We start from the raw sequence: 14,967 nt of genomic DNA on the forward strand, positions 1-14,967 counted from the left end.
GCATTTGCACAAGCACTTGCCACATGGTAAGTACTCAATAAATGTTACCAATATTATTACAGCTAACAAGAGACAGTGATATGAGCGTCTCAGACACAGCATTATCAACAAGCAACAAAATTTTGGACAACATAGAAAGCAATCTGTGATATCTTTCATTCATGTATCCTTTCCACACAGTAAATAATCAAAGAGAAATGGTTTACAAGAAACTGAAAAATCCAATCTTTATGGTGCAAAGTGCCAGAGCAACTTTGCTTCTAAACCAGACTTCTCGACATGTAACTGTTTAATCACAGTTAAGCACTACACTTACGATTCTTGTGGCCCAGTGTCATAATTCTATCCATATCATCAGCATTATTGACCACATAAGCTGATAAATCCTTGATATAAACTCCCACGTCGGGTCTTTCTTTCACCTAAAAAAAAAATAAAAATACAGATTTTACACATATATCCATAGTTCTTCCTCAGGTATTTACCAAATATCTAGTACATGTTGGATGCTACCAGACAGTGAGGAGAGGGTGATGAAGGAGGCAGAGTTTCTACACGGTGGAAGTAAAAATCTGCAGGGAGAACATACAAATAAATAATTACACACAAAAATTATTTTAATTGTGATAATGCTATGAAAAAAAAAAATACAGGAAACTACAGGAGAATACATTATGGAGAGACTTAAGCTAGTGAAACAGGGACAGGATAAGTTTCCCCAAGATGATGTTTAAGCTAAGATCTGAAGAAACAGCAGGTTCAATCTGTGTGTTAGAATAGGAGAAAAGAGTATGTGCAAGAAGCCTGAAATAAGAAAGACTAGGTAATTTAAAAAATGAAAACCAACTAAACAAACAAAAGCCAAGTCAAGAGTGGGCAGCACAGGGGAAACAGGTGGGATATCTGGCTAAAGAGGTACACAAAAATAAGACTAAGCATAGTTATTGGACAATTTTGATTTTATTGAACTATAGTTGATTTACACTGTTGTGCTAGCTTCTGGTATACAGCAGGGTGACTCAGATTACATACATATACACACATACACATTCTTCTTCATATTCTTTTCCATTATGGTTATTACAGGATATTGTACCATATGGTAGGACCTTGTTGCTTTTTATTCTATATATAATAGTTTGCACCCGCTAATCCCAAACCCTTAATCCATCCCTCCTGCACTCCCCCCACCTTGGCAGCCACCAGTCTGTTTTCTATGTCTGTGAGTCTGTTTCTGTTTCACAAATAAGTTAATTTTTAGCTATATTTTAGATTCTACAAAAAAAACCAACATTGTAGTATTTGTCTGACTTTCTTCACTTAAAGTATGATAGTCTCTAGGTTCATCCATGCTGCTGCAAATGGCATTATTTCATTCCTTTTCACGACTGAGTAGTATTCCATTGCATATATATACCACATTTTCTTTATCCATTTATCTGTCGATGAACATTTAGGTTGTTTCCATGTGTTGGCTACTATAAATAGTGCTGCTGTTTATATTCTGACTTGGACCCTCTATCCACATCCTTTCTGCTTCACCAAGAAATTAGTGTCCACTTAAAAATATGCACAACCTAAAGTTAAGAACTGTGTTTTTATTCAGTGGACATACTAAAGATTTAAGCCCAAGAGACAGTCTCTCAGATGGCTCTGAAGGACTGTTCAGAAGAGGTAAGGGAGCATGTGTATTTTCAAATTAGAGTTCTGACTGAATATATACACAGGAATGGAATTGCTGGGTCACTTGGCAACTCTATTTTTAGTTTTCTGAGGAATCTATACACTGTTTTTCATAGTGGCTGCACCAATTTACATGCCCACCAACAGTGCAGGAGGACTCCCTTTTCTGCCCACCATCTCCAGCATTTACAAACTTTTTAATGATGGCCAGTCTGACTGCTGTGAGGTGATACCTCACTGTAGTTTTGATTTGCACTTCTCTAATTATTGGTCTTTATCTTAAGAGCAATTTGAAACCACTAGAGTATTTCACACAGGTGAGTGAAATAATCAGATCTATGGAATTAGCGAACTCAAATGGACTGGAATGGGTGAAATTAATTCAGATGATCATTATATCTACTACTGCGGGCAGGAATCCCTCAGACGAAACGGAGTGGCCATCATGGTCAACAAAAGAGTCCGAAATGCAGTACTTGGATGCAATCTCAAAAACGACAGAATGATCTCTGTTCGTTTCCAAGGCAAACCATTCAATATCACAGTAATCCAAGTCTATGCCCCAACCAGTAACACTGAAGAAGCTAAAGTTGAACGGTTCTATGAAGACCTACAAGACCTTTTAGAACTAACACCCCAAAAAAGATGCCCTTTTCATTATAGGGGACTGGAATGGAAAAGTAGGAAGTCAAGAAACACCTGGCTGCTGCTGCTGCTAAGTTGTTTGAGTCGTGTCCGACTCTGTGCGACCTCACAGACGGCAGCCCACTAGGCTCCTCTGTCCCCGGGATTCTCCAGGCAAGAATACTGGAGTGGGTTGCCATTTCCTTCTCCAAGGCATGAAAGTGAAAAGTGAAAGTAAAGTCGCTCAGTCGTGCCCAACTCCTAGCAACTCCATGGACTGCAACCCACCAGGCTCTTCCGACCATGGGATTTTCCAGGCAAGAATACTGGAGTGGGGTGCCATTGCCTTCTCCTAGAAACACCTGGAGTAACAGGCAAATTTGGCCTTGGAATACGAAATGAAGCAGGGCAAAGACTAATAGAGTTTTGCCAAGAAAATGCACTGGTCATAACAAACACCCTCTTCCAACAACACAAGAGAAGACTCTATACATGAACATCACCAGATGGTCAACACCAAAATCAGACTGATTATATTCTTTGCAGCCAAAGATGGAGAAGCTCTATACAGTCAGCAAAAACAAGACCAGGAGCTGACCGTGGCTCAGACCATGAACTCCTTATTGCCAAATTCAGACTTAAATTGAAGAAAGTAGGGAAAACCAGTAGACCATTCAGGTATGATCTACATCAAATCCCTTATGATTATACAGTGGAAGTGAGAAATAGATTTAAGGGCCTAGATCTGATAGAGTGCCTGATGAACTATGGAATGAGGTTTGTGACACTGTGCAGGAGGCAGGGATCAAGACCATTCCCATAGAAAAGAAATGCAAAAAAGCAAAATGGCTGTCTGAGGAGGCCTTACAAATAGCTGTGAAAAGAAGAGAAGTGAAAAGCAAAGGAGAAAAGGAAAGATATAAGCATCTGAATGCGGAGTTCCAAAGAATAGCAAGAAGAGATAAGAAAGCCTTCTTCAGCGATCAATGCAAAGAAATAGAGGAAAACAACAGAATGGGAAAGACTAGGGATCTCTTCATGAAAATCCAAGATACCAAAGGAACATTTCATGCAAAGATGGGCTCAATAAAGGACAGAAATGGTATGGACGTAACAGAAGCAAAAGATATTAAGAAGAGGTGGCAAGAATACACAGAAGAACTGTACAAAAAAGATCTTCACGACCCAGATAATCACGATGGTGTGATCACTGACCTAGAGCCAGACATCCTGGAATGTGAAGTCAAGTGGGCCTTAGAAAGCATCACTACGAACAAAGCTAGTGGAGGTGATGGAATTCCAGTTGAGCTATTCCAAATCCTGAAAGATGATGCTGTGAAAGTGCTGCACTCAATATGCCAGCACATTTGGAAAACTCAGCAGTGGCCACAGGACTGGAAAAGGTCAGTTTTCATTCCAATCCCAAAGAAAGGCAATGCCAAAGAATGCTCAAACTACCGCACAATTGCACTCATCTCACATGCTAGTAAAGTAATGCTCAAAATTCTCCAAGCCAGGCTTCAGCAATATGTGAACCATGAACTTCCTGGTGTTCAAGCTGGTTTTAGAAAAGGCAGAGGAACCAGAGATCAAATTGCCAACATCCGCTGGATCATGGGAAAAGCAAGAGAGTTCCAGAAAAACATCTATTTCTGCTTTATTGACTATGCCAAAGCCTTTGACTACATGGATCACAATAAATTGTGGAAAATTCTTAAAGAGATGGGAATACCAGACCACCTGACCTGCCTCTTAGAAACCTATATGCAGGTCAGGTAGCAACAGTTCGAACTGGACATGGAACAACAGACTGGTTCCAAATAGGAAAAGGAGTTCGTCAAGGCTGTATATTGTTATCCTGCTTATTTAACTTAAATGCAGAGTGCATCATGAGAAACGCTGGACTGGAAGAAGCACAAGCTGGAGTCAAGATTGCCGGGAGAAATATCAATAACCTCAGATATGCAGATGACACCACCCTTATGGCAGAAAGTGAAGAGAAACTCAAAAGCCTCTTGATGAAAGTGAAAGTGGAGGGTGAAAAAGTTGGCTTAAAGCTCAACATTCAGAAAACGAAGATCATGGCATCTGGCCCCATCACTTCATGGGAAATAGATGGGGAAACAGTGGAAAGAGTGTCAGACTTTATTTTTCTGGGCTCCAAAATCACTGCAGATGGTGACTGCAGCCATGAAATTAAAAGACACTTCCTCCTTGGAAGGAAAGTTATGACCAACCTAGATAGCATATTCAAAAGCAGAGACATTACTTTGCCAACAAAGGTCCGTCTAGTCAAGGCTATGGTTTTTCCTGTGGTCATGTATGGATGTGAGAGTTGGGCTGTGAAGAAGGCTGAGCACCGAAGAATTGATACTTTTGAACTGTGGCATTGGAGAAGACTGTTGAGAGTCCCTTGGACTGCAAGGAGATCCAACCAGTCCATTCTGAAGGAGATCAGCCCTGGGATTTCTTTGGAAGGAATGATGCTAAAGCTGAAACTCCAGTACTTTGGCCACCTCATGCGAAGAGTTGACCCACTGGAAAGGACTCTGATGCTGGGGGGGATTGGGGGCAGGAGGAGAAGGGGACGACAGAGGATGAGATGGCTGGATGGCATCACTGACTCGATGGACGTGAGTCTCAGTGAACTTCGGGAGTTGGTGATAGACAGGGAGGCCTGGCGTGCTGCGATTCATGAGTCGCAAAGAGTCGGACACGACTGAGCGACTGATCTGATCTGATCTGATGGTATCTATGTAAAAATATTATCTTTCTGTGAGTAACTTTATGAGAACTTTGACCCAACTTGAAGGCTGTATTTAGGATATGTGTATCTAAAATACAGATAGTATTTTAATACTACCTGTAAAATATACATAGAAATATAAAACTCATTTTGCATGGACTAGAAGTCACCTCCAAAAATCAAAAGAATAAAGTGAAACTGAGGTAGAGGGGCTGCCAGTGGGGCAAGCCATTTCCACGGGTAGTAAGACCTCACAGACAAAAACGACAAAAGTTTAAAAAACAATATCAGAGACAAAGTCACAAAAGCAAATACTCTGAATTCTGGGTGTTGATTTTAAATCTAATTAGAGTTTGGGGGCTGTATTATAAGATATATTTATACATTACAAAAACTGCCTTTTCTCTGTCATGGGATATATGTTATTCCTAATTTTTGTTGCAGTAAATGTGTTGGTCTCCATAAAGCAGTGGGTTTCAGACTGTGCTCTGACAAGCACTATATGGCCTAGTGCTGGCAATGAGGAGCCACAGTGTGAGTGTGGGGTTTTTCAGATCCAGACAAATTCTAAAGAGAACTTTACTTTCATGTATTTTATAGACTGGGCTTCCACATAAGGTCTGGTTTGATTTAAGTGTTAAAATGCTTTAAACCTTCGTTTGAACATTATTGGTCTATATCAATGCTTAGAAAATCTATGTTAAAAAATAATGTGTATATGTCTAATGTGGAAAAGTGGTATCTCTGGAAAAAAAATCATGCCCTTGGATGTCATGAAAATGTCTAATTGCAGTGAAAGTTTTTAATCATGTACTTTCACTTTCTATGCTTATGTTACTGCAGACGGGAAACATTCTTCAAACTGGCATCAGTCTGCAAAGTCTAAGGTCATTTCCAATAACAAGTTATTAATTCTATATACAATTATTAAGCATAGACAAATTATATATGAAAAATGAAAAAACTGAGTATGATTCTGAAATAAAGCAGGACCCTGAGACGAGATGGTGGAGCAGAAGGATGTGAGCTCACACCATATCAAGAAAACACCAAAGTCACAATTAACTGGTGAATTACCACCACCACCAAAAAAAAAACATTGAAACTTACCAAAACAGATATCCTGTATTCAAAGACAAAGGAGAAGCCACAAGACACAGAAGGGGTGCAATCACAATAAAATCAAATCCCATATGCACCAGGTGGGCAACACACAAACTGGGAAATAATTACATCATAGAGGTCCTCCCACAAGAGTGAAAGTTTTGAGCCCCATATCAGGCTTCCCATCCCATCCTGGGGGTCTGGCATTGGGAGGAGAAGCCCACAGAGCACAGGACTAAGGGAAACAAACTCTACTCTTGGAGGGCACACACAAGGTCTCATGCAGAACAGTATCCAGGGGGAAAAGCAGTGACCTTATAGAAGCCTAGGCCAGACCTACCTGCTGGTCTTGGAGAGCCTCCTAGGGAGTCAGGGGCAGCTATGGATTACTGTGTGGAAAAGACACTATCAGCAATAGTTCTGGGAAGTACTCATTGATGTGAGCCCTCCTGGAGTGGAGGCCATCATTTTCTCACAAGACCCCCCACCCCACCCAACAGACAGTAGGTTCCTGTACTGGAACACCTTAGGCCAAATGACCAACAGAGCAGTAACACAGCCTCACCCATCAGCAGACAGGCTGCATAAAATCTTACCAAGCCTACAGCTGCATGTTAAACACACCCTTTGACACAGCACTGTCCACCAGAGGTATATGGTCCAGCTCTACCTTCCAGTGGGCAAGAAACAGTCCCTCCCACCAAGAAGTGTGCACAAGCCTCTTAGATCAGCCTCCCCCACCAGTGGGCAGACAGCAGAAGCAATAATAACTATAACCCTGCAGCTGGTGGAATGGAAACAGCAATGACATAAAGGCAGACAAAATGAGATGGCAGGAGAGTATGTCCCAGACAAAGGAACAAGATAAAACTAGAGAAAAACAACGAAGTGAAATGGAGATAGGCACTCTAACGGAAAAAGAATTCAGAGTAATGAGAGTAAAGACGATCCAACATCTCAAAAAATAATAGAGGCACAGACCAAAAAGATACAGGAAATGTTTAAAAAAGCTAGAAGATCTAAAAAACAGAGATGAACAACACAACACCTGAAATAAAAAACACAAGAGAAGGAATCAGTAGCAGAGTAAATGAGGCAGAAAAACAGGTAAGTAAGCTGGAAAACAGAATACTGGAAATCACTGCCGTGGAACAGAAAACAGAAAAAAAAGAAATGATAACAGTATCAGACACCTCTGGGACAACATTAAACACACTGCCATTTGCATCAGGGGTCCTAGAAGGACCTGAAAAAATATTTGAAGAGATAACAGCTGAAAATTCCCCTAACAGGAGAAAGGAAACAGTCACCCAAGTCCAAGAAGTACAGAAAGCCCCATGCAGGGTAAGCTGAAGAAGGAACATGCCAAAACAAAATAGTAATCAAACTGACAAATAAGGAAGACAAAGAGAAAATATTAAAAGCAACAAGAAACAAGCAACAATTAACATACAAGGGACTCTCTGTAAGATTATCAGCTGATTTTTCATCAGAGACTCTGCAGGCCAGAAGGGAGTGGCAAAACATATTTAAAGAGATGAAAGGGAAGAACCTACAACCAAGAATACTCTACCCAGCAAGACTCATTCAGATTTGATGGAGAAATCAAAAGCTTACTAGACAAGCAAAACCTAAGAGAATTCAGCACTGGGAGACTAGCTGTGCAGCAAAGGCTGAAGGAAAATCCCCAGGTGGAAAAGGACACAAATAGAAAAAATAAAATTACAAATGGAAGCACTCACCAGTAAAGGCAAACACACAGTAAAGGTAGGAAATACCCACACATAAATATGATATCATAATCCTAAGAAGAGGACAGCACAAAAGCAGGGTACTGGAAAGGACCAGCAACTTAAATCAATCTTCTTTACATACAAACTACTATATCAAAACCTCACGGTAACAGCAAATCAAAAATCTACAATAGATACACACACAAAAATGAAAAAGGATTCCAAACAGAACACTAAACTTAACCATCAAATCACAAAAAAAGAGAATAAAAGAAGGAGAGCAAAAAGACCTAAAAAAAAAAAAATCCAACACAGTGAACATACATACCAATAATTACCTTAAATGTAAATGGATTAAATGCTCCAACCAAAACACACAGACTGGCTGAATGTATACAAAAACAAGACCTATATATATGCTGTCTACAACAGATCCATTTGAGATCTAGAGACACATACAGACTAAAAGTGATGAGGTGGAAAAAGGTATTCCATGGAAATGGAAATCAAAAGAAAGCTGGAGTAGCAATACTCATATCAGACAAAACAGAATTAAAGACTGTTACAAGAAACAAAGGACACTAACATAATGATTAAGGGATCAATCCAAGAAGAATATATAATAATTGTAAATATATATGCACCCAACACAGAAGTACCTCAATATATAAGGCAGATGCTAAGACCAGGAGACACTAACAGTAACACAGTAATTGTAGAAGACTTAAACACCCCACTTTCAACAATGGACAGATCATCCAGACAGAAAATCAATAAGGAAAACGAGGCCTTAAAAGACACTGGAACAGATAGACAACTGATTTTTATAGAGTATTTCATCCAAAAGCAGCAGAATATACATTCTTCTCAAGTGTACATGCAACATTTTCTAGATTGATCACATGCATCAGTTCAGTTCAGTCACTCAGTCATGTCCAACTCTTTGCGACCCCATGAACTGTAGCACGCCAGGCCTCCCTGTCCATCACCAACTCCCGGAGTTCACTCAGACTCATGTACATCGAGTCAGTGATGCCATCCAGCCATCTCATCCTCTGTCGTCCCCTTCTCCTCCTGCCCCCAATCCCCCCCAGCATCAGAATCTTTTCCAATGAGTCAACTCTTTGCATGAGGTGGCCAAAGTACTGGAGTTTCAGCTTTAGCATCATTCCTTCCAAAGAAATCCCAGGGCTGATCTCCTTCAGAATGGACTGGTTGGATCTCCTTGCAGTCCAAGGGACTCGCAAGAGTCTTCTCCAACACCACACTTCAAAAGTATCAATTCTTCGGTGCTCAGCCTTCTTCACAGCCCAACTCTCACATCCATACATGACCACAGGAAAAACCATAGCCTTGACTAGACGGACCTTTGTTGGCAAAGTAATGTCTCTGCTTTTGAATATGCTATCTAGGTTGGTCATAACTTTCCTTCCAAGGAGGAAGTGTCTTTTAATTTCATGGCTGCAGTCACCATCTGCAGTGATTTTGGAGCCCAGAAAAATAAAGTCTGACACTGTTTCCACTGTTTCCCCATCTATTTCCCATGAAGTGATGGGACCGGATGCCATGATCTTCGTTTTCTGAATGTTGAGCTTTAAGCCAACTTTTTCACTCTCCACTTTCACTTTCATCAAGAGGCTTTTGAGTTCCTCTTCACTTTCTGCCATAAGGGTGGTGTCATCTGCATATCTGAGGTTATTGATATTTCTCCTGGCAATCTTGATTCCAGCTTGTGTTTCTTCCAGTCCAGCGTTTCTCATGATGCACTCTGCATAGAAGTTAAATAAGCAGGGTGACAATATACAGCCTTGACGAACTCCTTTTCCTATTTGGAACCAGTCTGTTGTTCCATGTCCAGTTCTAACTGTTGCTTCCTGACCTGCATACAGGTTTCTTAAGAGGCAGGTCAGGTGGTCTGGTATTACCGTCTCTTTCAGAATTTTCCACAGTTTATTGTGATCCACACAGTCAAAGGCTTTGGCATAGTCAATAAAGCAGAAATAGATGTTTTTCTGGAACTCGCTTGCTTTTCCCATGATCCAGCAGATGTTGGCAATTTGATCTCTGGTTCCTCTGCCTTTTCTAAAACCAGCTTGAACATCTGGAAGTTCACGGTTCACATATTGCTGAAGCCTGGCTTGGAGAATTTTGAGCATTACTTTACTAGCGTGTGAGATAGGTGCAATTGTGCAGTAGTTTGAGCATTCTTTGACATTGCCTTTCTTTGGGGTTGGAATGAAAACTGAACTTTTCCAGTCCTGTGGCCGCTGCTGAGTTTTCCAAATTTGCTGGCATATTGAGAACAGCACTTTGACAGCATCATCTTTCAGGATTTGGAATAGCTCAACTGGAATTCCATCACCTCCACTAGCTTTGTTTGTAGTGATGCTTTCTAAGGCCCACTTGACTTCACATTCCAGGATGTCTGGCTCTAGGTCAGCGATCACACCATCGTGACTATCTGGGTCATGAAGGTCTTTTTCGTACAGTTCTTCTGTGTATTCTTGCCACCTCTTCTTATTATCTTCCGCTTTTGTTACGTCCATACCATTTCTGTCCTTTATTGAGCCCATCTTTGCATGAAATGTTCCCTTGGTATCTCTAATTTTCTTGACGAGATCTCTAGTCTTTCCCATTCTGTTGTTTTCCTCTATTTCTTTGCACTGATTGCTGAGGAAGGCTTTCTTATCTCTTCTTGCTATTCTTTGGAACTCTGCATTCAGATGCTTATGTCTTTCCTTTTCTCCTTTGCTTTTCGCTTCTCTTCTTTTCACAGCTATTTGTAAGGCCTCCCCAGACAGCCATTTTGCTTTTTTGCATTTCTTTTCCATGGGGATGGTCTTGATCCCTGTCTCCTGTACAATGTCACGAACCTCAGTCCATAGTTCATCAGGCACTCTATCTATCAGAGCTAGTCCCTTAAATCTATTTCTCACTTCCACTGTATAATCATAAGGGATTTGATTTAGGTCATACCTGAATGGTCTAGTGGTTTTCCCTACTTTCTTCAATTTAAGTCTGAATTTGCCAATAAGGAGTTCATGATCTGAGCCACAGTCTGCTCCCAGTCTTGTTTTTGTTGACTGTATAAAGCTTCTCCATCTTTGGCTGCAAAGAATATAATCAATCTGATTTCGGTGTTGACCATCGGGTGATGTCCATGTGTAGAGTCTTCTCTTGTGTTGTTGGAAGAGGGTGTTTGTTATGACCAGTGCATTTTCTTGGCAAAACTCTATCACATACATACTGGGTCACCAAGCAAGCCTCGGTAAATTTAACAAAATTGAAATCATATTAAGCATTTTTCTGACCACAATGCTATGAGATTAGAAATCAATACAAGAAAAAAAAAAAAACCTGTAAAAAACACAAATAGTTGGAGGCTAAACAATATGCTACTAAACAACCAATGGATCACTGAAGAAACCAAACAGGAAATCAAAAAATACCTTGAGACAAATGAACATGAAAGCAAGAATATCCAAAAGCTATGGCATGAAGTGAAAGCAGCTCTAATAGGGAAATTTACAGCAATACAATCTTACCTCAGGAAACAAGAAAAATCTCAAATAAACAACTTAACCTTGTACCTAAAGCAATTAGAGAAAGAAGAAAAAACAAAACCCCAAGTCAGTAGAAGGAAAGAAATCATAAAGATCAGAGCAGAAGTAAATGAAATGGAGACAAGGATAACAACAGATCAATAAAACTAAAAGCTGGTTCTTTGAGAAGGTAAACAAAATTAATAAACCTTTACCTGGACTCAGCAAGAAAAAGAGAACTCAAATCAGTAAAATTAGAAGTGAAAGGATTAATTACAATGGACACCACAGAAATACAAAGAATCATAAGAGACTACTATAAGCAACCATATGCCAATAAAATGGGACAACCTGGAAGAAGTGGACAAATTCTTAGATAGGCACAACCTTCCAAGACTGAACCAGGAAGAATGAGAAAACAGGAACAGACCAAACCCACGTACCTATGGTCACGCAATTTACGACAAAAGAGGCAGAAATATACAACGGGGAAAAGGCTGTCTCTTCAGTAAGTGATGCTGGGAAAACTGGACAACTACATTAAATAAATGAAACTAGAACACTCCCTATCACTATACACAAAAATATAAACTCCAAATGGATTAAAGACCTAAACGTTAAGGCTAAATATTTTAAAACTCTTCGAGGAAAACATAGGCAGAACACTCTGACAAAAATCACAGAGAGATCTTTTTCAATCCACCTCCCAGAGTAATGAAAATGAAAACAAAAACAAACAAATGGAACCTAATTAAATGTAAAAGCTTTTGCATAGCAAAGGAAACCATAAACGAAACAAATAGACTATCCACAGAAAGGGAGAAGATATTTACAAAGTATGCCACCAACAAGGCATTAACCTCCAAAATATACAAACAGCTCATGCAGCTCAATAACAAAAAAATTAACAATCCAATAAAAAAAATGGGCAAAGGCCTAAATAGATATTTTTCCAAAGAAGACTCACAGATGGCCAAGAGGTACATGAAAAGATACCCAACATTAAAGAAATGCAAATCAAAACTACAATGAAATATCACCTCACATCCTCAGAATGGCCATCATCAAAAAGTCTACAAATAACAAATGCTGGTGAGGACATGGAGAAAAGGCAACCCCCTTCTACACTGTTAGCGGAGAAGTAAATTGGTACAGCCACTATGGAGAACAGTATGGAGATTCGTTAAAGAACTAATACAGAACTACCATATGGGACTTCTTGGTGGTCCAGTGGTTGAGAATCCACGTCCCAGAGGGGACACAGGTTTGATCCCTGGTCTGGGAAGAATCCATATGCTGTAGGGCAACTAGGCCTGAGCGCCACAACTGATGAAGTCCATGTACCCTACAGCCCATACTCCACAACAAGAGAGAGCATTGCAATGAGAAGCCTGCCCGCTGCAACTACAGAGTAACTCCTGCTCACTGCAACTAGAGAAAGCCCGCACACAGCAATAAAGACCCAGCACAGCCAAATAAGTAAACGGAAAAAGAAAAAAAACTACCATATGCTCCAGCAGTCCCACTCCTGGGCACTTGAGAAGATATATGCACTCCATTGTTCACTGCAGCACTTTTACAACAGCCAAGACATGGAAGCAACCTGAATGGCCATCGACAGAGGAATGGATTAAAAAAGATGTGGTACACTTGTACAATGGAAAATTATTCAGCCGTTAAAAAAAATGAAATGCCATTTGCAGCAACATGGATGAAACCAGAGATTATCACACTAAGTTGAGTAAGTCAGAGAAAGACAAATACATTTGCTTACATGCAGAATATTAAAAAAAGAAAGAAAAAAAAGGTACAGATGAATGTATTTACAAAACAGAAAGAGACTCTCAGACTTCAAAAACAAACTTATGGTTACCAAAATGGAAAAGTTGGGGGGCGGGGTGGAAAGGATAAATGTTTCAGACTGACACATACCCACTACTATATTTAAAACAGATTACCAACAAGGACCCAGGGAGCTCTACTCAACATTCTGTAATAAGCTAAATGGAAAGATAACTTGAAAAAGAATAGATACATGTACAACTAATTACTTTGCTGTTTGGAGAAGGAAATGGCAACCCATTCTAGCATTCTTGCCTGGAGAATCCCATGGACAGAGAAGCCTGGGAGGCTACAGTCCACAGGGTCGCAAAGAGTCGGACACGACTGGGCGACTTCACTACTACTACACTACTACACCTGGAACTAACACAATACTGTAAACCAACCACACTCCAATAGAAAAGAAAAAAGCTAAAAAAAGACAGACCCTGCGGGACCCTCCCATGTACAAAAGCCACTGCGTGTTCCCTGTTTCTTGTTTGTACAGAAAGGATGTAGTCTGCTGGCCTTTTCTGAAATCCAAAGAGCAGAGTCAAGCAGTCACTAATTAAGGAAGGGAAGGAATATAAAATCAAAGAAAAAGCCAAGAAATTGCTCTTTGTAGTTGAAACAATAGTTCATCTATAATCAGAGTCCTAGTTCCTCCTCGAGGAATATATTCAACAATCTCATGCATATCTTACAACTGTTCTGCAGAAACTAAGACCCCTATCCAGCTTGAGCATGACAACTACATGCTGACCACAAGCACTAGACCCTAGACTAGACTAAACTAGGATTAATGATTAAGATTCCTAAAACATCACCCTGTTGACTTACCACCAACCAATCAGAAGAAAGTGAAGCACCCTGCAACCCTCAACACAAATGTTGCCTTTAAAAACCCTTTCCTGAAGGACTTCCCTAGTGGTCCAGTGGTTATGAATACGCCCTGCAAGATCCCACATGCCACGGGGCAGCTAAGCCCAAGCTCAGCAACCAGAGAGTCCATGCGCTGCAAAGAAGATCCCACATGCCACAACTAGGAATGGAGGCGGCCAAATTAAAAAAACCTTCCCCGAAAAACAGTCATTAGGGAGTTTGTGCCTTTCGAGCATGAGCTGCTTGTTCTCCTTGCTTGGCACCATGCAATAAAACACTGTACTTTCCCTCAACACAAACCCCTGCAATAGATTGGCCTTGCTGTGTCACAGGCAAGCAGACCTAAGTTTGATTCAGTAACAATTTTGGTGACCATGAAGGCACAGCCATCTTGAGAGGCATCTCATCCACTGTACATCAGCCCCCGACTGACAGTGGCACTCAGATCTTGTCCACCAGGTGCCTGAGCACGTCTGTCTCAGGGACAACCCAAGTGCTTACCACTAATGGCATCACTGGCCCGCAGTGTTTTCAATGCCCTGGTAAAGGAAACAAGGTTCTGGTCCTCGTCTGTAAGAGATCTCTAGTTAGTGGTGCAACCACTCATGTCCAGGGCATTCTTCCCCATTGGGCTGCCCTGACTGGAATTTTACTTTGGGAAGGGGGGGAGGTGTAGGACTCTGTCATCTGGTTTTGAGCACACTACCACTTTAATTGGACTTTCCTTTCCAGATCAAAGAGTCCCTTTGTTGTCCAGCACTGCCTGAGCAGTGATCGAGAAACTCCCTATTAGAGCAAGGCTCATCTGCACCCCCATTCTCATGCCAGGTAA

At 40.7% G+C, this 14,967-nt stretch overlaps 1 protein-coding gene across 6 annotated transcripts in view; it reads right to left on the bottom strand.

Moving 5' to 3' along the window:
* Positions 1-14,967, bottom strand: part of KIF3A (kinesin family member 3A) — an 89,900-nt gene that overhangs the window by 44,553 nt on the left and 30,380 nt on the right. For all 6 annotated transcript variants that reach the window (XM_025293078.3, XM_025293083.3, XM_044947879.2 and 3 more), the window contains one exon: positions 317-422. In XM_025293078.3, coding sequence (XP_025148863.1) covers positions 317-422 — 106 coding nt within the window. The remainder of the gene's footprint in view (positions 1-316; positions 423-14,967) is intronic.

The sequence above is a fragment of the Bubalus bubalis genome, chromosome 9, assembly GCF_019923935.1.
Source record: "Bubalus bubalis isolate 160015118507 breed Murrah chromosome 9, NDDB_SH_1, whole genome shotgun sequence".
NCBI classification, from domain to species: domain Eukaryota; kingdom Metazoa; phylum Chordata; class Mammalia; order Artiodactyla; family Bovidae; genus Bubalus; species Bubalus bubalis.